Source organism: Malaclemys terrapin, chromosome 4 (assembly GCF_027887155.1).
Source record: "Malaclemys terrapin pileata isolate rMalTer1 chromosome 4, rMalTer1.hap1, whole genome shotgun sequence".
NCBI lineage: Eukaryota > Metazoa > Chordata > Testudines > Emydidae > Malaclemys > Malaclemys terrapin.
The window spans coordinates 5,876,005-5,896,936 of record NC_071508.1 but is presented as its reverse complement, the minus strand read 5'-3'; the positions used below and the strand labels follow the sequence as shown (position 1 = coordinate 5,896,936).

The window sequence follows — 20,932 nt, the reverse complement described above, 5'->3', positions numbered from 1 at the left end:
GCACCATGGTGGCGAATTGCGCCCCGTTACAAACACACGATGTTAGAATTCCACACGCAGGAGTTGAAAGACAAGGAAAACCTGAATGAAGTAAAAACTTTTAGTCATGGGGAAAATAGTTTTAGGGATGGAAAGTTGTATGCCCAAATGTGGATTTAGATTTATTTTATAAATTTGAGGCTAAAAGAGACAGTAGGTATTGAAAATTAAGTGTACCAGTCTATAGATGAGGAGTGGAGTCCGTTTTGTCAAATATATCGTAACCGTTCTGCCAGGTGAAGCCAGCAGCAACCAGGGCCAGGTTCAATATCTAATGGTTCTTTTCCATTGATACAATATAGAACTGACTTGAGCTCCCACCCAGTCACCTGGGAAAATTACACACCACCCTGGGTGTCTCTGAGAGGCAATACTTCCCCTCTCACAAGCACAGAGTCTGAGTGTAGAAAATAAACTTTTAATAAAAGGAGGGGAGTGACTTGGCGTTAATTTGGGAAGACACTGCAAACAGGGTTCATAAACATAAACCATGAGTAAAAGACCCATCCCCAAATAAGATGGGCAGTGCCCTTTCCCCCTCAGGTTCTTAAGTCCAGCAACCCAAAAGTCTCTTTAACGTGCCCGTCCCTTCTCTGCACCCCACTCACAGTTGCTGTACTTGGTCAGTGCAGATCTAGAGTTCAGAAGTGCATCTGTAGAGTTCACCTCCCACACTGGGTGGAGGGGAGGATAAGGAGGCACCTTACTTGCTCCACTGCTCGGACACTTGCTCGCTGCCCCGCTCTCTCTGCACCCTGCTGGCCACTCACTGTGCCACCTGGCCACCCTGCCAGCCGCTGCTCCTCACACCTGGCTGCCCTGCCAGCCCTGGTTCCTCTCCACTGGCCATCCCACCGGCCATGGTTCCTTGCTGCCTCACCAGCCGATTGTCAGTCACCTTCTGCTGCCACCAGCCTCTCTGCTCATGAGTCTCTTAGTAATTTTTAGCTCTTTGCAGGCTGGGCAGAAACTCTGCCCCATCTCAAGAGATTTCAGCTCTAGTGATTTTTAGCTCTTAGGAGGCTGGGCAAAAACACAATCCTACTACAACTGATTTCAGCTCTGATTGAGCATTTAAAATAACAGAGAGGCTCCTAATAAACCCTATGTAGCTCTTTCTTTGAAGAGTGGAGGGAAACAAGTTAAACCAGTCCAGGAAGAACCTTTGCAGGAGGGTCCACATCTCCTGGCTGGGACACCAATCCCCACCCCTCTCATTTCTACAGGGCTCTGGCATTTGAGCCCCTGGCTTGACGAGGTCCTTTCAGCTGAGGGTGACCCTCCTCATTTGGGACACGTTAAGTACAGTTCTGCTCCCCTTTATTCACAATAATGCCAACATTGGTAACAGCATTTCACTACCCCTGCATTCACTACTAAGATGATTTGTAACCCAACGCCAGCCAAAGTTGATCACTTTGAGCAACACACTGCTCTATCTGCTGGATATCTCAGCAGAGTAGGTGTGCTCGTGTAAATACAGTTTGCTCTTGAAGTCTCTCCCCCTCCCAGGTAGCTGTCCGGGAAGAATTCAGCAGACCCTGCTTACACATATACAGGTGAGTCCAAAAAAACAACAACAGGGAGCGTAGGGATGACATATTGTATACCAAAATTGGGAATTAGTGCATCCAAAAGAATATCTGATTATGTAGCTGTCATGACAGCTGAACTAGTAGCAATAATGCCAGCATTAAACTGGATCTGGGATGTACGCCCAGCAGCAGTCATATTTTTGGATTCAATCTCAGGCATTATGGGGCTAAAAAAGGATGTCTCAATATGTAGAAGTGATTTAATCAACAACATTCTACTTCTAACAACAGAGTTACTACAGATGGGGATACAGGCAGCATTAGCTTGGATCCCAGTGCTTATTGGGATAACAGGGAACAAAATGGCCAACAAAGCAGCTAAAAACGCTGTGAGAAATGGAAGGATTAACACGGAAATGCCCTTGATTAATAGGAATTCAAAAGCCTAGTACAGAAAAATGTAAAGGGAGAACGGCAAAACAAATTGCACTAATGGAAAAAGAGGAAGCTGATTATCTGAACTGTGCCCTAGAGCTGAGGATTATGACATACTTCGGGGCTGGATAGGACACACGCAGGAAGTGCTTTTGTTTAGAGTATTAACATTGTGGCTCAAACTAAAATCTTTTTCAGATGAAGAGACACAAAGACTGTGCGCCCTGTAAGGCAGAAGAAACGTGCCATCGCCTTTTATGGGCATGTCAGAGCTTTGATAAAGAAAGGGAAAAGCTTTGTGAGGTGGTTACAGACCCCTCTGCCCCCCAACCCGCCCCTATCCTTACTCCTATAATCCTTGCCCCCTTCCCACTGTGCTACTATCCTCCCCCACATCGATGCCTATACACTTCCCAAAACCTAACCCTCCCCCAGCTCCTCTTCCCTTCCCCCCTCCGCTGACCCCCAGCAGTTCCTGTGTCCCCCCCTCTGGCTCCTGCAACTCTCTCTCCCAGGTGTCCCCCCCATTCCTCCAACCTCTGCATCCCAAGTCAGGTTGCTTCATGATACTCATGCCTGTCTTTTATAGCACCTTTCATCAGGAGATCTCAAAGCAGTGCCCACCCAAGGTTTAGCGTATTTATCCTCACAGCCCAGGGCCGTTATCCCCATTGTGCCTATGGGAACTGAGGCAGAGATAGGCTAAGTGATTTGGCCAAGGTCACACAGGAAGTGCATAGCGGAGCACTGGGTCTCCTATGGCCTAAGCCAGTGCCCAAGCCCCTGTGGTGGGGCACCAGCAGCAGGGGTACTGGGAACACTGGAGAGACAATCACCCTGCTCTCAGTTCTGGGGCCCAAGGAGGCAGCTGCCCAGAGCAGTAATCGCAGAGAAAGTCTGGCTCAGCCTCTGCAGCCCTGGCCTGGAGCATAGGTTAAGACCTAGACCATCCCTGTCTAACATGTCCTTAAAAACCTCCATTTACAGGGATTCCACAACCTCCCCAGGGAACCTGTTCCAGTGCCTAATTATCCATGGAGTTAGAAATTTTTCCTACATCTCCCTTGCTGCAAACTAAGCTGATTCCTTCCTGTCCTACCCTGGGTGGACATGGAGAACGGTTGATCCCTGTCCTCATTATCATAACCTTTGATATATTTGAAGGCTGTTATCTTATCCACCCTCAGTTTTCTATACTCTAGACTAAACAAGTCCAGTTCTTTCAACCTTCCCTCACAGGCCAGGTTTTCTAAACCTCTGATCCTTTTTGTTGCTCTCCTCTGGACGCTCAACAATTTGGTCCACGTATTTCCTAAAGTGCAGCGCCGAGAACCAGACACAGTGCTCCACCTGAGGCCTCACCAGTGCTGAGAAGAGCCGAACAATTACCTCCCCTGTCTTACCTACGACAATGCTGTTAATACGCCCCAGAATTACATCTGCCTTTTCCGCAACAGCATCACACTGTTGACCTGTAGTCAACTCGTGATCCGCTGTAACCTCTAGATCAGGGGTCGGCAACCTTTCAGAAGTGGTGTGCCGAGTCTTCATTTATTCACTCTAATTCAGGGTTTCGCGTGCCAGTCATACATACCAGGGCATGGTCCTGAGAGGTGGGAGACCCAAGCGCTCTACATCAGGTCTAAGAGGGAACTGAACTTGCATCTCTCACATCCCAAGTGAGCGTGCTACACGGTGGGCAACAGGTATAAGGGAGATCCCCATATGTCCCCGCCCCTGGCCATTTTGTAAATCCAGGCCACACACAAAAAACAAACGCTTTCCTTTCAGAAATGTGGAAATGCTTTGTTTCTCTTTTTCGGGTCAGGTTTGGCTTTTCGCTGAAATCCACTCGAATTCGCAAATAGCTTCAGGGCGACCCAAGCTGCATTTTTTCAGTGGAAAAAAAACGCTATTTGTACAAAGAAGTTCACCCAGCAGTACTCATCACTGTCACGCAACACCCCACTGCAGGTGTCAAGTGCTAGATGTGGCCTTTGGACCCACACTTGCTGCTAGACCATGAATCAGGTTGGCAGGGGTCTAACCCCATTCCTCCGGGACGGATTAACAGGTACACCACATGGGGGTAGAAGGAAGTAAAGCTGAGGGCTGGATCCCTTCCCCCACAGCCTGGATTTCACTCCTTGCCTTTCCTTTCCCAAGCTCCGTGTCTGACATGCTAGGATCAACTTCAGTCCAAGGCTCGTCTCCTGCCCCTGAGGCCTCTAGAGGGGATGAGACCAGCCCCCAAGTGTCCCCAAATCCTTGGAGAGAGACACGTCTTTGTCCGTGCCCATAGGGTGACCAGATCAGCAAGTGTGAAACATCGTGACGGGGCTGGAGGGGGGGTAATAGGAGCCTATATAAGAAAAAGACCCAAAAATCAGGACTGTCCCTATAAAATCGGTACATCTGGTCACCCTACATGCCCATCACATGTTGGAGTTTAAGGGTACGTTTACACTGCATCTGGGAGCGAGACTCCCCATCCGGCTCCACAGACTTGTGCTAGACAGTGCTCGCGGTAGCTATCGTGCTACAAAATACCGGTGTAGACACATTGCTTGGATGTTGCACAACCTCCTCCCGCCTCCTCACACACCAGCCTGAACACCAGCGCAAGCTGCAGTGGCTACACGGCCAGTTTTAGGAGGCTACCACGAGCCCTTCTAAGAGGGGTGCTGGAACAGGGGGTCAGGAGATCATGGCCCACCCACTTTTACTGGCTGAGCGACGTGGGGGGGGCAGATGGAGAGGAGCAAGTGGGGGGCAGGGTCTTGGGGGAAGGGGCGGAGCAGGGGCAGGGATCGGGGAAGGGGCAGGGCAGAGCCTCTGGGAGTAGGGGTGCTCCAGGGGGTGGGGTGCTCCAGGGGGTTCAGGTGCCCGTGTGCCCCCCACACTTTAAGAGAGCTTCTGCTGCCCTTGCCTGCTAGCACAAGGCCATGGACCCAGGCACACTCCCAACTGCACTGATCACACCCCCAAGGGCATCAGCCTTTGCCCTATTTGGGTTTTTTTTGTTTTGTTTTTTACACAGGGAATACCCAGTCCTGACTCTGCCCCACCCCCGTCCCCTTCCCACTCAGCTGGGGCTGGGAAAGTTTGGCTCAGGGTTCTGTCCCTACTTATCGCAGTCCAAGTATCCTCTCCCTCCCTCCCAGCACCTGCTGCTTCCTCCCTTGCACCCGCCCCCACCCCCCACCACAAAATCCTCCTTGCCACCAACAAGCGAGCGACTGCCCCACGCTCAGACAGGTACCACCTTCTTTTTAATTTAAATACAAAGGTACAAAAGTTGCTCTATGTTAAACTAATAACAATAACCAGCCTCTACTGAGGTAACGTGAGAATTACAGTGATTTCCCCTTTCAGCAGGCTGGGTGACAGGCAGCCCCCTCTTCCGACAGGGCCCCGAGAGGTTGGTGCTGGCGGACTAAGATGGACAGCAAAGGCCCAGGCCAGCAGCCGGGTTCTGGCTTGGGGAACGTCTGGGGAGAAGCAGAGCAGAGCCTCGTCCTCGCAGCGGTGGAATCACCTTGCCCGAAGCCCTGATACAAAGGAGGAATGGGTCTGTAACGGAAGTGAGAGCATGGGGGAAGGGCACACAATACTGCAGTGAACTGAAAAAACAGAACAAGAGCCCAGGACTGGAGAGCTGAAGCCAGACAAGTTCACATTAGAAATCAGGCCCCGATTTTTCTCACTCAGGGTGGAACAAAGGCCCAAAGGAAGTGACGAATCCTCCATTTCTCGGTGTCTTCAAAACCTGACCAGCTGCCATTGTGGAAGAGGCTTTAGTCAAAGGCAGGTCATTGGGCTCAGTGCAGGGGTAACTGGGTGAAATGTAAGGATCTGAGCTACACAGAAGGTCAGACTGGAAGATCTAATGGTCCCTTCTGGCTTTAAGCTCTAGGAGGGCATCTCTGGACTTTTTGTATCCAAAGGGAGGGATGCGGTGGCCAAGTGCTGCCCCTGCAGGGGACAGAATATAGCTGTGGGGATTCAGGGCTGATGTCCTTTATCTTCCCAGAGACTAGGATAAGATGGAGATGCGCCCCCCAGATTTCTGGTCCTCACCAGCACAGCCCAGTAGCTGTTCAGTTCAGCCTCCAGCCCTTCACACTCAACTGCCAACAGAATGCAACAGCCAGGGGCTGAGGTGGCTAGGAGAGCCAGGTGAGGAGAGGGAGCTGCAGTTTGGTTTGGGGCTCTGATGTTGGCAAATGAAGGATTTTTCCACTGATGTTTTAAAACAAAACCCCCAGACAAAAATAGATCAATAGATTTCACTCGTCCAGATTTTTCACTGAAAAGTTCAACTTTTCAGCAAACAAAACAAAACAAAACCCAAACACATAAACTAAAACCAAAATATTTTGATTTGGAAATGCGGTTGCAGTAGGACAACTTCAACTTCAACGGGAGTTGAAATTTGGGTGCTCTGTGACCCCATTCTCCACTGTAGTCTGGCCTCCAGCATGCACCAGGGTCTCTCCTTTTGGTGAGGAGGCAGTTGCATCATGGGAATCCCTGTCCATGGTGCATCACGGGAAATGTAGTCCAGCTGAGGTCCCTGGTCCATAGATGAGAATGAGGATGAGGCAAGTGAACTACAACTCCCATAAGTTATACCCAAATTGAAATATTTCAAGTTTTGGCTGAAATATTTTTGGTTTGGGTGTTTGTTTTTTCAACAATAGTTTTTTTTTTCCCTCAGAAAGTAGATATTTTATCTTGTTAAAAACCTGATTTTCCATTGAAAAATAATTTCAAGGGGAAGTTTTCACGCAGCCCTCGTCTTAACCAGTTGTCACATCTTTGGAAACATGGGGAAGAGCCAGAAATTGGTTTTCCTCCCTGGAACAGACACTGGAAGCAAAGGGAAAGGCACTGTGTGTGTGTGTGTGTGGTGGTGGGGTGTTCATTGCCTTCATTCCCCTTCCAGATCTGCAACAAGGAACTTGCACTTGTCCTTCAGCGCCTCGTAGAGCTGGTCCTTGCAGTACTTGTTCCAGCTCACCATGAACTCATATAGCTTCCGCATTTTCATTGGGTTGGTTCTCTCGGCTGTAATGGTCAGGTATTGCTCAATGTCCAACACGTCACCCAGCAGCTTATCCAGGACGCCCTCGACCAGAGTTACTCGCTGGATGAGCTGTTCTCGGTGACGGTCCACAAAGTGTGTCTCTGAGGTGAGAAAGAGGAACACGAGAGAGTAAAGTAATGGTCTGCATCATGCTCTCTGCTGCACTTGGATTATCAACATGGTCTATTAGCTACTCTGTTATCGATGCATTCTATTTGATTATGTGCACGGTCTATTAGCCACTCCAGATGATCTATTTAAGAATCTACATAGTCTATTAGCTACTTCATTATCCACACTGTCTGCTCACTATTCTGTTATCCACACGATCTATTTAATTATCCACACAATCACCTGCCCATCTTGACATCTTGATTAACTGCTCAAATGCCTGTATTGCTATTGCCCCTTTTACGGGCTCAGTCCCTAGCTACTGACCACCCACAGGGCCCTCTGTACTCAGACAGATTTTCTCTGCTCTGTAACCTCTCTCCCAGGCATAATTAATCTGGTTTGCCCTGTCATCCAAAACCAATCTCCAACCCCTCCTGCTAAGCCCTGTCTCCCCTTCACCTCCAACTTCATTCAATGAGCCACCAACAACCGCCCCTCCAGCTCCACCTCGGTTCCCCCCCTCTGATCCGGCCCAGTCTCAGCGTTTTAACCCCATCCTCATCTCTCCACTGCTTCAGACACCATCCATCATACCCCTCCTCCTTGGTACTTTGTCCTACCTTAGTCTCCAAGACTCCCTCCTCGGCTGACTGTCCTCCTACCTCTCTGGTTGCTCCAGCGACTCATCCAGCGGATTGCCTCCCTGCCGCTCCCACTTCTCACTGAGAGGATCCCTCCTTTTCTCCCTGTTCTGAACTGTTCCCGGGGCTTTGGCTGCTATCTTCGCGCCTGTGACTCTCAAATCTCTGCTCTTGTTCCCACTCCAACCCAATCGCTCTCTCAGTCCTGTCTCTCTGAAGCCTCCTCCTGGATACCTCGCTGTCAGCTCACATTGGCCAACGAGATCTCCCTGCGAGGCCCTCCATTCTCTGCCTCTATTGACAGCACCACCATCCTCCTTGCCACTCCAGCCCATGACCTGGCTGCATCATTGACTTGGTCCTTCTCTCTTGACTCCCTCATATCCAGGCAGTGCCCAAATCTTGCCGCGTCTTCCTCCTCAGCATCTCTGAGATCTGTCCTTTCCTCTGTCCACAAAAGCTTTCTCCAGGTCTTTATCCCCTTCGGCCTCCTTCACATCCACATCAACCCCTCTCCCCTCCATTCCAAACCAAGGGGATATGGGATTTGAGATGCCACTATCTTGGTGCCCAAGGGTTCCGTTTTGGCTCACAACAACAATGGTGTTTCTAACAGTTGGGTCCAAAAGGAACCTTAAACCCTCAGCCCCTTTGGGTTCAAATCCACAGTCAAAATCTGAGTCAGATCCAAAACTGGGAGGGGCCTGTTTTCATCACTGGGTTTAGATCTGGCCCAAGATGCAGGTAGGAAATCAAGGGAGAGCCACTGGAAAACTCTGGCACTGTGGAACCTGCCTTCACCCTGATTTGGCCTTTGACTCCAAGCTGTAGCCTAACCCTGAGCTGGACACGAATTCCTGGGCCCATCTACCTCTCGCCCCACCCTCCATTCAGCTCTCTTCAATGTCATATAAAGACTTTCCCATCAAAGCTTGACTCTCACCTTTTCTACCAGCTGTGCTTCCTCGGTCTTCCCTGGAAATGGGCTTAAATTCCCTGGAGTCAGGGGCAACTTCTTTGGAAACAGCAGTAACTTCCCTGGAGTCAGGGGCAACTTCTTTGGAAACAGGAGTAACTTCCCTCATGTTGGGGGCAACTTCTTTGAAAACAGGAGTAACTTCCCTGGAGTTGCGGGCAACTTCCTTGGAAACAGGAGTAACTTCCCTGGTGTTGGGCGCAACTTCCTTGGCATCGGGGGTAGCTACACCTGTTCAGGGACCCCAGGAAGCAGAGTTAGAGACCAGGAGAAGACAATACAGAAGCTATTTTACCAGGGAACGTTAGAGTAACAGTCCTTTCTGCTTGTATTGGATTCCTCGTCAGGTATAGAGGTGAAAGGCTCAGCAAAAACATATGTTTGTGCTGTTTCTTGCCCCGACACCCTGGCTAAAGCTGGCCATCACATTTCTTTGGGAAAAACATAATCCTTCCTGTATTCTTAACATTAAACATTTCAGGTCCTTGCTTCCCAATATTTTTTTCTGGATGGACTTTTCTGGTTTGGACTTTTGTACTCACCCCAGCTAAGCAGCACTTTAGAAGGTCCCAGGAAGTCGGGACCTGAGATTATTGTTAATTACTTTGCTCAGGAACACCACTCATGGACCAAGACTCCTTGCCCTAGGCATTGTACACTCACAGGACAAGAAGATGACCCCTGCCCCAAAGAGCATGGACCCATGGGTCTGATCCAGGACAGCAGGGACAGGTGGGATACTGGGCTAGATGGACCCATGGGCCTGATTCAGGGCAGCATGAGGAAGGTGAAATACCAGGCTAGATGGGCCCATTGGTTGGATCTGGAGTAGCAGTTCCTATGTCCCATCATTTTGTTCCAGGAGAGCTTGAGGGCTCTCTAGACCCCATTATGGATGAATTCCAGTTCAGGCTAGAGTGGGAGGAAACAACAGATATAGGGCCTCATCCTGCAAAACCTCACTGGGGTATCACCCGGTGCAGCACTTGCTGCTGGGAGAAGCCTCAGTAAAGGGACTGGGATTGCTCACAGATGCCAGCAATAGGAGCTCAGCAGTGAGTGACTTACTTATTTCCAGGGTCAGGTACTAAAGCTACTAAGCGCTGCAGTGACTGACACCTGAAATATAATCCAGACCAGCAAACTGGGGTCTAGGACACAGACTGGCTGGCTGGGGCCTGGGGAGACAAACCAGAGTATTAGGATCTAGGGCTGGAGACAGATACACACACTAGGAGAAGGGAAACCCCAAACAACCCAGGAGCAATAGCTCTCCACCTTTAAACTCAGACTGACCTTTGACCTCCAGCGTCCCGGTGCTCCTCTCAATGGGGGTCTGCAGGGCCACATGTCCCACCTGGCAGATGAACTCTGCCCCTTGGTGTCTCTGTGCCGATGGGGTGAAGGACAGCGTCACCATCTGCTGGTAGGTCTCCCTGTCTTTGGCGCAGGTCTCCTTGTGGATGATGGCGTAATCAGCGGAGTCCTCGATGGGTGTGGCCACACTGTCTCCACTCTCCCTCCTGAGCCAGGTCACAGTTAGCTCCTGGGGGAAGTACCCTGCGATGAAGCAGCTGAAGGCCACGTGGCTGCCCTCCACCAGCGGCTGAGACTGGAATATTTCCGATACCTCCGGGCTCCGCAGGACAACTGAGAAGTCAAATGGATAGAGAGAGAGGGAAGGAGAAATCTTGCCTCGGAGTGAGGCTTCCATCTGTAGTGTCTGCTAATGGCCACTATTGGAGTTGGACTATTGGACTAGATGGGCCCATTGATCTGATTTGGGGTTCTAGGGAGGGGGCAGGATACAGTCTAGACTGGCCCAATGATTTGATCCAGAGTGGCGTGGAGGGGGCAGGATAACGGGCTAGAGGGGCCCATCGGGGAAGTTCCTATGTCCCATCATTACATTCCAGGAGGGCTTGATGTCTCTGGACTCCAACATGGATCTCTGTTGGAGCGGAGAAGGGGGCCCAGCCCTCTCTGCTTAGCCCTATGTGGTACCTGCTGAATCCACAAAGGCAGGGCTTAAATTCAGCTGTCCGGAGCGGAACTCCAGTAAATATTTCCCTTTGACTCCAGCCCGATGCTGTTGGCTCTCAACCTGGGATCCCAGCCCTCTGGGGGGCCACGAGCTGGTCTCAGGGGATCCATGGGGCCCCGCGGCTGAAGCCCAGAGCCACAAGCCCAGGCACCTCTTGCGGAACTGAAACCCCAAGCTCTGGTGCGGCCCCTCTGGGGCTGAAGCCCTGAGCCCCGAATGGGAGGGGAGGATGGGCCTGGAGGACTCCAGGAGAATGTAAGCACTGCAACAAGGGAGGGGACTCTGGAGCAAATGAGACAGAGAGGAAGCATCAATGCTATAAAGCGAGTCGGAGTCGGGGTGAGGCCAGGGGCGGTGGGGGCGTGAGCTCCCACCGGCGCCGGGGAAAGTTGGCACCTATGGCCCAGGTGTCTCCAAGCCTGGGATTTGGAAAGGGAATGATCTGTCCCGTGCTGGGGGAAAGGAATCCTCCTTTCAGAGCCTTTCATGCGCCTCTCGATCCACACCCCACTCACCTGCTGCTCCGGCTGTGGCACCGGTAGGAAGGGGCTCGCTCTGCACAGCAGTGGCTGCAGATTCAGGGGGCACTGGAGAAAAAAGGGGGAAAATCAGTCTCAGACCTGTGGTCAGCTCACAGCATAGCCCACTCTCTCCCCACACACTCCCTTCTCCCCACACATACACACAGAGGACAAACTTAGTTCTTAGAGGCCAGAACAGGAGTGCGAGTGAGATAGCGGAGTGGGGGAGAGTCAGGGGCAGAGGGAGAAGGATCCATAATTGCAGAGAAACAGAAGTTCAGAGGGCTAAAGCAGATGCTTCTGCCCCTCAGTTAGATGTGTACATTGACCCTGTTCTAACTGTCACATTTTCTTTCAAGTGAATGCTGCACCGACCTATTACAAACGGGGCTGGGGGGGGAGGGTGTCTGGTCCAGGGAACGGAATGGAAGGAGGACAGATATGGCAGTGGAAAGGAGTCCACTGGGAAGGAATAGGGTCCATTCTGGTGCAGTCTGCAAGGCCAGCGTTGAACACCTGTCATGGAGCACATGGAGCGATTCATAATTAATACAAAAAAACTAGGGAAATTCCCCATTTAAAAACAAACAACTTTGTTAACCTGCAGTTTGGGTGGGGAGAGACTCTCACTTACTTTAGCTAAAACACCCCACTGAGCACTTGCGGTCCCACGAAGAGGGGCTCTCCAGGAGTCCCTCCTTGCGGGGCTAAGAGCAGGAGCCCTGCCACTCAGGCTGAAAACAGAATTCTATTGCGAGATCATGAGCGAAGCTTAATTTTACCTAGAAATCACATCTCTTGTGATGCATTCGTGAGCATTGGCATGTCTGCACCGGGGAGGCCCAGCCACGGACCGGGCCCCCACTGCGCCAGGCACTGTACAAAACCCAGAACAAAAAGCGCGTCCCTGTCTCCAACGAGTGAACAATCCATGTGAGCTGGTGAGCGCTCAGCTGGTTTGGGGGGTGCTGCTGGTACAAGGGGCTGAGTTAGTTTTGCTTGGCAAAGTGATGTTAAAGGAATAAGTGTGTGTGTGTGTGTGTGTGTGTGTGTGTGTGTGTGTGTGTTGGGGGGGGGGCAGCAGGGGTTTTGCCAATGGATCAACAACCCTCTCTTGCTTTTTACACGAGGTGGGGGTGGGGAGCAGATTCTCCCCGGGTGTAAATGGTCCCTAACGCCACACCAGCTCAGGATGTGGCCGGAAAGGAGCAGGGGAGCTGCAAGGCAGAGAGGGGAGGGGGCTGGTAGGAGAAGAGAATGAAAGTGAAAGCGGGGGTGGGGGGGGAGAAATCCCAGCCTGGAAAAGAGGAGAAAGAAAGGCAGATTGGGGGTTGTTTCCAGCTCCCAGAGACCCCCGCGAGGAGGGGGGGGGGATTTAGTCGTGCCCAGAAACAAGAGGGTGGGCAGTGGGGGTTCCCCCATCTCTCTGTACCGTCTGTGCCGAGTGCCTCTGCCAGGTCTCTGATGCGGTCCGGGTCTGTCAGCACCTTCACGGCCACCTCCAGCCCGTCGTGCTCGGCGCTGTCCCCGCGGTCGTTAATACCCGCGGCCGGCTCCGCCCCTCCCTCCGGGCTGTCCTCGGCGAAGAGCTTCTCCCCCTCCCTCACCAGACACTTCTGCACCCTCTTGCTGATGCGCTGCAGCTCCCGCTCGCCCTTCTTCTCCAGGGGCCCCAGCACCTGCTTCAGGAGCTGCTCCATGCCGGCCCTGCCCGAAGCCAGCCCGGCTCTGCTGGGAAGCGATTTCGACATCGGCCTCCCGGCCCAGCCGAGGACCCTTCGCCCCACCCCTTGGGCATTTCCCACGCTCGTCACTCTCAGACGGAGACCGAGGGCGGGTCTGTCCAGGGACAGGAAGTGCTGGGCTAGTGGCCTTCGAGGGGGGGCTTCAATAGGGTGACCAGATGTCCCGATTTTATAGGGACAGTCCCTATTTTGGGGTCTTTTTCTTATATAGGCTCCTATTATCCCCCACCTCCTGTCCCAGTTTTTCACACTTGCTGTCTGGTCACCCTTGTCTTCAAATCCAGGCCCGACGCCTTTCAGTCCCGCACAGCCAACTGGGCTCAGCACAGGGGGGGACTAGATAGGGTGACAATATTTCTCAAAGGGAAAATGGGACACCCCATGTGGGGCTAGCCCGAGCCTCCCCCTCCCCCATACTTGAGTGGCCCGAGCCGCTTGCCCAAGCCCCCCCGCTGTCCCCAGGGTGACCAGACAGCAAATGTGAAAAATCAGGACAGTGGGTGGGGAGTAATAGGAACCTATATAAGAGGGGGGAGGGATAGCTCAGTGGTTTGAGCATTGGCCTGCTAAACCCAGGGTTGTGAGTTCAATTCTTGAGGGGGCCACTTGGGGATCTGGGGCAAAATCAGTACTTGGTCCTGCTAGTGAAGGCAGGGGGTTGGACTTGATGACTTAGGGGGGAGGGATAGCTCAGTGGTTTGAGCATTGGCCTGCTAAACCCAGGGTTGTGAGTTCAATCCTTGAGGGGGCCACTTGGGAATCTGGGGCAAAATCAGTACTTGGTCCTGCTAGTGAAGGCAGGGGGCTGGACTCGATGACCTTTCAAGGTCCCTTCCAGTTCTAGGAGATGGGAGATGGGAAAAAGACACCCCCCCCCAAAAGGACTGTCCCTATAAAATTGGGACATCTGATCACTCTAGGCCCCCCCCCACGGGGCTGACCCGAGACCTCCCCTCCCGCTCACCTGAGCACACCACGCTCCCCGCATGGGGCTGGTGTCGCTGCTTGCCTGAGCCCTGCCTGCCCCCCCCCCCTGTGTTCAGCTACCCCCCTGTGGGGGGCTGGCATCACCACTCCCCCCACACACATTCCTCTGCACCCCACTTTTTTGACAAAAGTGGGCATTTGTCCCGTTTGCTCTTGCCAACTGATCAACTTTTGCCAAAAAAGTTGGGACGGCCAGGACAGGGCTTAAAAAAGGGATGGTCCCGGCCAAAACAGGACATGTGGCCACCTGTGATGGGGTGAACTCACCCCGCACTGGATGGGAAAGGGTTAACTCCTCAATGTGGGCAGAGGAAGCTACGCCCCCACATTCCTACTGGGCATGCTTCAGGTGTAGCCCCAGCATAGGCGCCAACTTCCCCTCTGCCCCACGGGTGCTTAACCCCCCCCCGTCTCCGCCCCTGCCCCACCCCAATTCCACCTCCTACCCCCAAGTCCCCACCCCTGCCCCGCCTCTTTACCGCCTCCTCCCCGGAGCACACCATGTCCCCACTCCTCCCCCTCCCTCTCGGAAAGTCCTAAGCGCCGCCAAACAGCTGTTAGGCGGCGGGCGGGAATCGCTGTGAGGGGGAGGAGCGGGGACAGGGCACGCTCGGGGGAGGAGGCGGCGAGGAGGGTGTGAAGGTGCAGGGAGCTTGGCTGCCGGTGGGTGCCCACTAATTTTTTCCCGTGGGTGCTCCAGCCCTGCAGCACCCACGGAGCCGGAGCCTATGAGCACCAGTTTAAGAGGGAGCAATTCACCACCGGAGAGGCAGGATGTTCCTTGCCGGCTCCAGCCCAGGAACCACGGGAACCCTGGACTGCAGAAGTCAGAGGCGCTGAGACCCTAGCAGATGCCCAACTACCTGGGGATGCCCCAGGGAGGTCTGAGCTACGGGGAGTTGCACCAGCTGAGGAACCTGGAGACCCCGAAGCCCTGCAGACTGCCACCCGGAGTAACACGGCAGGAAGTAGCCCGGAGCGTGGGGGACTAGCCATTGTCCCGATGATGATCAGCGTGTTGCGGACGGATCCCTGCTGACCCAGTGGCAGACACACTCGACACTAAGGCCAGGTCTATACTACAGGGTTAAGTCAACCTAAGTTACACAACTCCAGCTACGTGAATAATGTAGCTGGAGTTGACTTGCCTTACGCGTCTCATTCTGGTAGAGTACTGAAGTTGACAGGAGAGCAGTCTGCAGGTAGACCAGATCGCCACAGCGTCGATCCACAGTAAGTGTACACATACCCTGACACGGCCTTAGACTGGGACCTGATGGAGCAGGGAGGGCCCAGGTCCCCCTACCTGGCTGCCACCACCCCCTAGGTGGCGGCCCACACACTCCAACTGGCCACTAGGCCATACAGCCCCACCCTGGAGGGCAACTGTATTAACTCCGGCTTCTAGACCTTACTGTCTTGCAAACCCAGAGTATCTCTATGGACTCTAGCTGCTAGGCCTCACTCCCCTGAAGAGAAAGGCTCCCCCCACCCAACCTGACATAGGTCATGTGACCCTACTGTCTTGTGGATCAGGGCGATTATATAGACTCCAGCCATTGGGCCTTAGAACCCTGTGGATCAGGACAACTCTATGGACTTCAGCCCTTAGGTCTCACGGCCTAGAGACAGAAGGGAGCTTGAAGATTGGGGTCCCCCCACCTCATCACACCATCCTATAACTAGATGAGATTGTCTGACTTGTATTATGCAGGTTAGACTATGACATAATGGTCCCTTCTGGACTTAAAATCTATGAAAGTAGAAACCCAGTGCTTAATTTGTGCCGGGGCTTGCCAAGGCTGAGACCCGGCACTTCCAGGCTTGGCAGTTCATAGCCTCGGCACCTCCGGCCTCTCCTCGTCAGTTATGAAAGTAAAAAAAATTGCTCAAGACCCAGCATCTCTTTCATCACAAATTAAACACTGTAGAAACCCCAGATTCACAGTGCCAAATGTCCTGTATTGCCAAATTCATGGTGACACCAATTCCAAATTCACAGCCACCAAACGCTGCACAGTGTCACCACTCTCAAATTTAATATAGCCAAATTCACACTGTCACCAAATTCTTGTATTGCCAGCCCCCAATTCAACAAACAAAAATCATGTGTCAGGGCCCCAAGAGATCATGAGATTGGCTTAAAAAAACCCACGAGATTTAAAAAATATAATACATTTGTCAATCTCGTTACTTCCCGTCGATGGTTAGAGCCTTTGCGGAGGATTACATTTTCTGACTCTTCTTCCCAACCATGAGGGCTAGGAATGGATTTTGTTTTTTAAATGACAGCCAAAATTCTCACATAATCCCCTGACTCCAGGAGCTGGTGCTTTAAGAAAAAAACACACCAAACTTCATGAAACTCACAAACAAATCATGAGAGTCTGTGACACTGCCAATTTAAGACCAGCTGGATGCTCAGAAAGCGGGAGACTATGCACAAGTGACTTAATGCTTCAATTTGCATATTTGAATATACACAGCTTTATTTGCATGGAGGAGAGGTCACCAGAGCTTAAGCCTGATGAGGCTGCAGCATGGAGCAAACACTGGGGGAGCCAGGAGAACCGCCTAAGTGATCATAACGGTCCCTTCTGGCCTTAGACAGCTCTGGATCTCGGCACTGCTCCCAGCTGGCTCTGACCTCCGAGGCTGGTGTCTGGGGATGTTTCGTGGGTTCTTGAGGCTCTGCCCGTGTGCTCCTTGTCCTGGGCAGGGTGGGGGGGAACTGTGGCTGGGTTGCTGGTCCCCAGTGCTGGCTGTTGCTTGCTAAAGGCTAAGAGGGGGTTAATGGCTGCTTCCTGCCATCAGCTGAGGGGATGCTCTGGCTGGGTTGCTCCCAGCTCTGGCTGCCCCCGGGGCCGGCCGTGGCTAGGAGCAGGGGTTGGCTCTCCTGGCTGCCCCCCTGATTGAGCTCTCAGGCCCGGTGTCCCTCTTGCCAAATCGGGGCATTTCAGCTTCTAGGAGCTGTTCAGGCAAGAGCTAAAACTGCCAGTGACTGAAACAGGTTCCCCCATCTCGCTCTAACCCGCCACCACCATCACACTGCCAACAAGCAGGAACCGGAGCCCTCGGGCCTGTGAGAAGAGGGTGTCACAGAAGGTACAATATAGGGCTGCACATTTGGGGTTTGATCCCTGCTCGGGTCCAAGTGTCATAGCCCCCACTCTGCTCTTCCACTCCGGGGGCGGGGGGAGAAGAAGAAGTCTGCCCGGGTCTAGTGTGGAGGGTGGGGACTCAGCTCCTCAGGCAGCCACCTGTCTCCTCCACACATCAGCCCTAGGTGTTACTGCTGGCCAGCTGTAAACAAGAGGGACACATCCTAGGTAGAATGATGCCTAAAGTTGCCTGATGCATTCACTTTAAGACCCTGTCTTCAGTTGCTTATAGCTTTTTCAGACTTGAGCCATTCAGGCTGAAATGCTTCATGCCGGGTGCCTGCCTCAGGCTGAATGTTCTGGAAAGTTTCAGCGGAAATCATAGAAATGCAGGGCTGAAAGGGACCATGTACTTCCAGCCCAGACAGGCTGATTCATTCTTGATAAACTCACAGGAATGAACCTTATATATTGGGGGAAACAGGTACTCCTGGAGCTGGTCTGTGTCTCTCATGAGGGTGGTGTTGGGCAGGTTTGATCTCTGTCTGAACTTCCCCCACAGCCAGTTCAGAAACAATTCTGCAATTTGCCTTTTAGCCAGGTTCACCTTGACGTGGTCTCTGTGTAAATCTACACCTTCCCTCTCAGAGAAACTGCCGGGCATCATGCAATCAGCACTGGAGTCTGTCATAGCTCTGACCTAGTCTTCATTTTTAAAGTGTTAATGAGGAATGAGGAAAATACCCTTTGTCCCAGGCCAAGCCCAGGGCCTGCGTTAACTGGCTGAGCTTCATAGGTAAGAGTAGAAAGAATCAATAAAACAAATGTCCGAGGCCTTCACCTTCACAATCAGGACTTTGCCTTCGTGCACGACCAGATCTACATCCATTATCTCCTTCAAGAGCTGTCTCAGGATAATGTATCTGTCATCCCCTTTGCAGCAGGGAGCTAGGAAGATGTGGTTCCAAAAGAGCTTAGCCAGAAAGATCCTGGCAAAGGCTGCAACACATTCCACACCCGTAAACTACCAGCAGATCTTGCTTTGCAAAAATGTAACTAGGGATCTGGTCAGGGGTCCCCTGCACCCAACATACACAATGTACTTTTCTGATGCCTTGGTTGTACTGATGTTGAGGTGTTGATCATGAAACACAGATGTCTGTCTAGATCAGTGGTTCTCAATCTGTTTATTATTGTGGGCCACAGGTTTTAGGGTGCCCCCGCAACCTAAAACCACTCACAGTCCCTTATGCCCAGCGCCCCTGCCCAAAGTGGGGCCAGGCGTGGAGCTGGGCAGCAGTGGGGATCCGGACCCTGCCACATGGGGCCAGGCAGCAGCTGGGACCCCCAGTGCCAGCCAGTAGCATAGCACCTGGTGGGGCTGGCAGCTAGGACTCAAGAAGGGGGTCAGGAGCGGAGGCCCACCTAAAACTGGGGGCAAACCCCTAGTTCCCTGAGCCCCCCAAAAAACTTACCCACAGACCTACTCACCAGCCCCCTGCTGGCAGAATCATAGAATATCAGGGTTAGAAGAGACCTCAGGAGGTCATCTAGTCCAACCTCCTGCTCAAAGCAGGACCAACCCTAACTGAATCCCCAAATCCCTAAATGGTCCCTTCAAGGATTGAACCTACAACCCTGGGTTTAGCAGGCTAATGCTCAAACCACTGAGCTATCCCTTCCCCCAGGGGTGCATGATGCTGTCTCCCCCTCAGCCAGCCCTGCTCCCTGCCAGACCAGAGCAGCAAATTTTGAATTTTCTTTAGCACACAGTTGGGCTGCAGATGTGTGCTAATTGGCCGCATGTGGCCCGCGTGTTGAGACCTGCTGGTTTAGATCATCACAGTCTTCAACATCACCAGGGATCCTAGTTTTCTGTGATAAAAAACCACAAAATTTCTCATAAAAAAACATAAAAATCTTAATTTTTTAGCGATTAAAATGAAATGCTGAACTTTAGTTTCCCTAGCCATAATATATAGAGTATCATTTGAACACAATGTTTTATTGATATCTTTACCATTTTAAACAAGTTTGAAGCCTCTTGTTTTCATTTCTTTTCATTCTGTTTATGTTGAGCTCTTCCATTTGTTCTACAATTGTCTGCCTTCAAATGTAATCTACAACCTTGCTGCATCCTGTACAGAACCGCACATTACCATCAACGTGAAATTTGTCCTTGCCAAAGTCAGTGACACTGTCTTTAGGGGCAGTTTTTAAAGTTTTTGGCATCTTTTCGTAGCTTTACTTACTGTAAATTTAAAGAGCATTCAAAAATCAAGCACAAGAGGGGGAGGTTGTGCACATTGAATAAGTGACACTGGTACTTTCAGTAACATTTAGTGAATATATGTTTTTATTTTTTCACAAATTTAAAGATTCTCTGTAAAAATGCGAATTCTGCATTTTTCTGCAGCCAATGGATTTCTACGATCCCTGAACATCACACAGCTTACAGTCCCGGCCTTTGCACTGGTGGTCGTTTTCCATGTAGTACTGACACCTGTCACACAGCATCTTGGACTGGCTTTGCTTCGGGTTGCCAACAGGGCCGGCTCCAGGCACCAGCTTGCCAAGCAGATGCTTGGGGCGGCAACTCCGGAGAGGGGTGGCACGTCCAGCTATTCGGCGGCAATTCGGTGGACGGTCCCTCACTCCCGCTCGGAGCGAAGGACCTCCTGCCGAATTGCCGCCGCAGATCGCGATCGCGGCTTTTTTTTTTTTTTTTTTGCGCCGCTTGGGGCAACAAAAACCCTGGAGCCAGCCCTGGTTTCCAAGGCCTTCTGTCTCTCTAAACACAACCGGGACCTGCAGCACGCCCTGCCAGTGTCGCACCTCTAGCACCTGCCGTACACTTGTAAGGATAAGGCCTTTTCCTGTAGCCATATTGTAAGGCCTAAAGCCTTTGTCTGCAGCCAGATTAGAAGAGCAACACCCATTAGGTGAGAAGCAGAAAGTCACATCCTCACATTCCATCTAAATTATATTAAAACAATGTAATCCCAGGCTGTTAAGAAGGAGATCCTGTTCTAATAGCACCCACCATCACCTAGGGTGACCAGACAGCAAATGTGAAAAATCGGGACGAGGGTGGGGGGTAATAGGAGCCTATATAAGAAAAAGACTCAAAAATTGGGACTGTCCCTATAAAATCGGGACATCTGGTTACCCTACCATCACCAGATAAACAGATCTTAAGATGTCAAGTATCAGAGGGGTAGCCGTGTTAGTCTGAATCTGTAAAAAGCAACAGAGGGTCCTGTGGCACCTTTAAGACTAACAGAAGTATTGGGAGCATAAGCTTTCATGGGTAAGAACCTCACTTCTTCAGATGCAAGTAATGGAAATCTTAAGATGGTTAAAGAAAACTTAGTTTGATAGCATTCTGTTTAGCAAGAAACCACTTAACAATAGTTGTGGTTGTGAAATTTTAATTTCTTTATTGTTTTATCTTTATGGTCCCCGCTTCTCTACTGTTTGTCTGTATGACCTCTGTCTGGTTCTTTGATTGTTTCTGTCTGCTGTATAATTAATTATGCAAGGTGTAAATCAATGAAGGTGGTGGGGTAGGACTGGTTAGAGAATTTCGTTACAATATGTTAGGATTGGTTAGTAAAATGTTAGTAAAATGATTGGTTAAGGTCCAGTAAGCAGGACTCAAGTTTCACTATATAAACTGGGGTCCAAAAGGAAGTTCTTTGGAAA

General features: G+C 51.5%; 1 protein-coding gene across 1 annotated transcript; it reads right to left on the bottom strand.

The window, feature by feature from the left end:
* Nucleotides 1–6,428: 6,428 nt before the first annotated feature.
* LOC128836888 (uncharacterized) lies at nt 6,429–13,158 on the bottom strand. The gene is made up of 5 exons (XM_054027582.1): nt 12,827–13,158; nt 11,389–11,460; nt 10,126–10,479; nt 8,797–9,060; nt 6,429–7,199 (listed from the first exon to the last, which is right to left on the bottom strand). The coding sequence occupies exons 1-5, from the start codon at nt 13,143–13,145 to the stop codon at nt 6,943–6,945; spliced, it is 1,266 nt and encodes a 421-aa protein (XP_053883557.1). The 5' UTR covers nt 13,146–13,158; the 3' UTR covers nt 6,429–6,942.
* Between the last annotated feature and the right edge of the window lie 7,774 nt (nt 13,159–20,932).

What these genes read in the sequence shown, in the direction of transcription:
- LOC128836888 (XM_054027582.1), bottom strand. Translation starts at nt 13,145, where the DNA reads ATGTCGAAATCGCTTCCCAGCAGAGCCGGGCTGGCTTCGGGCAGGGCC. An exon ending in TGCCACAGCCGGAGCAGCAG is followed by an intron (nt 10,480 to 11,388) that starts GTGAGTGGGGTG and finishes TTGACTTCTCAG; the next exon opens with TTGTCCTGCGGAGCCCGGAG. An exon ending in AAGCACAGCTGGTAGAAAAG is followed by an intron (nt 7,200 to 8,796) that starts GTGAGAGTCAAG and finishes TTCTCACCTCAG; the next exon opens with AGACACACTTTGTGGACCGT.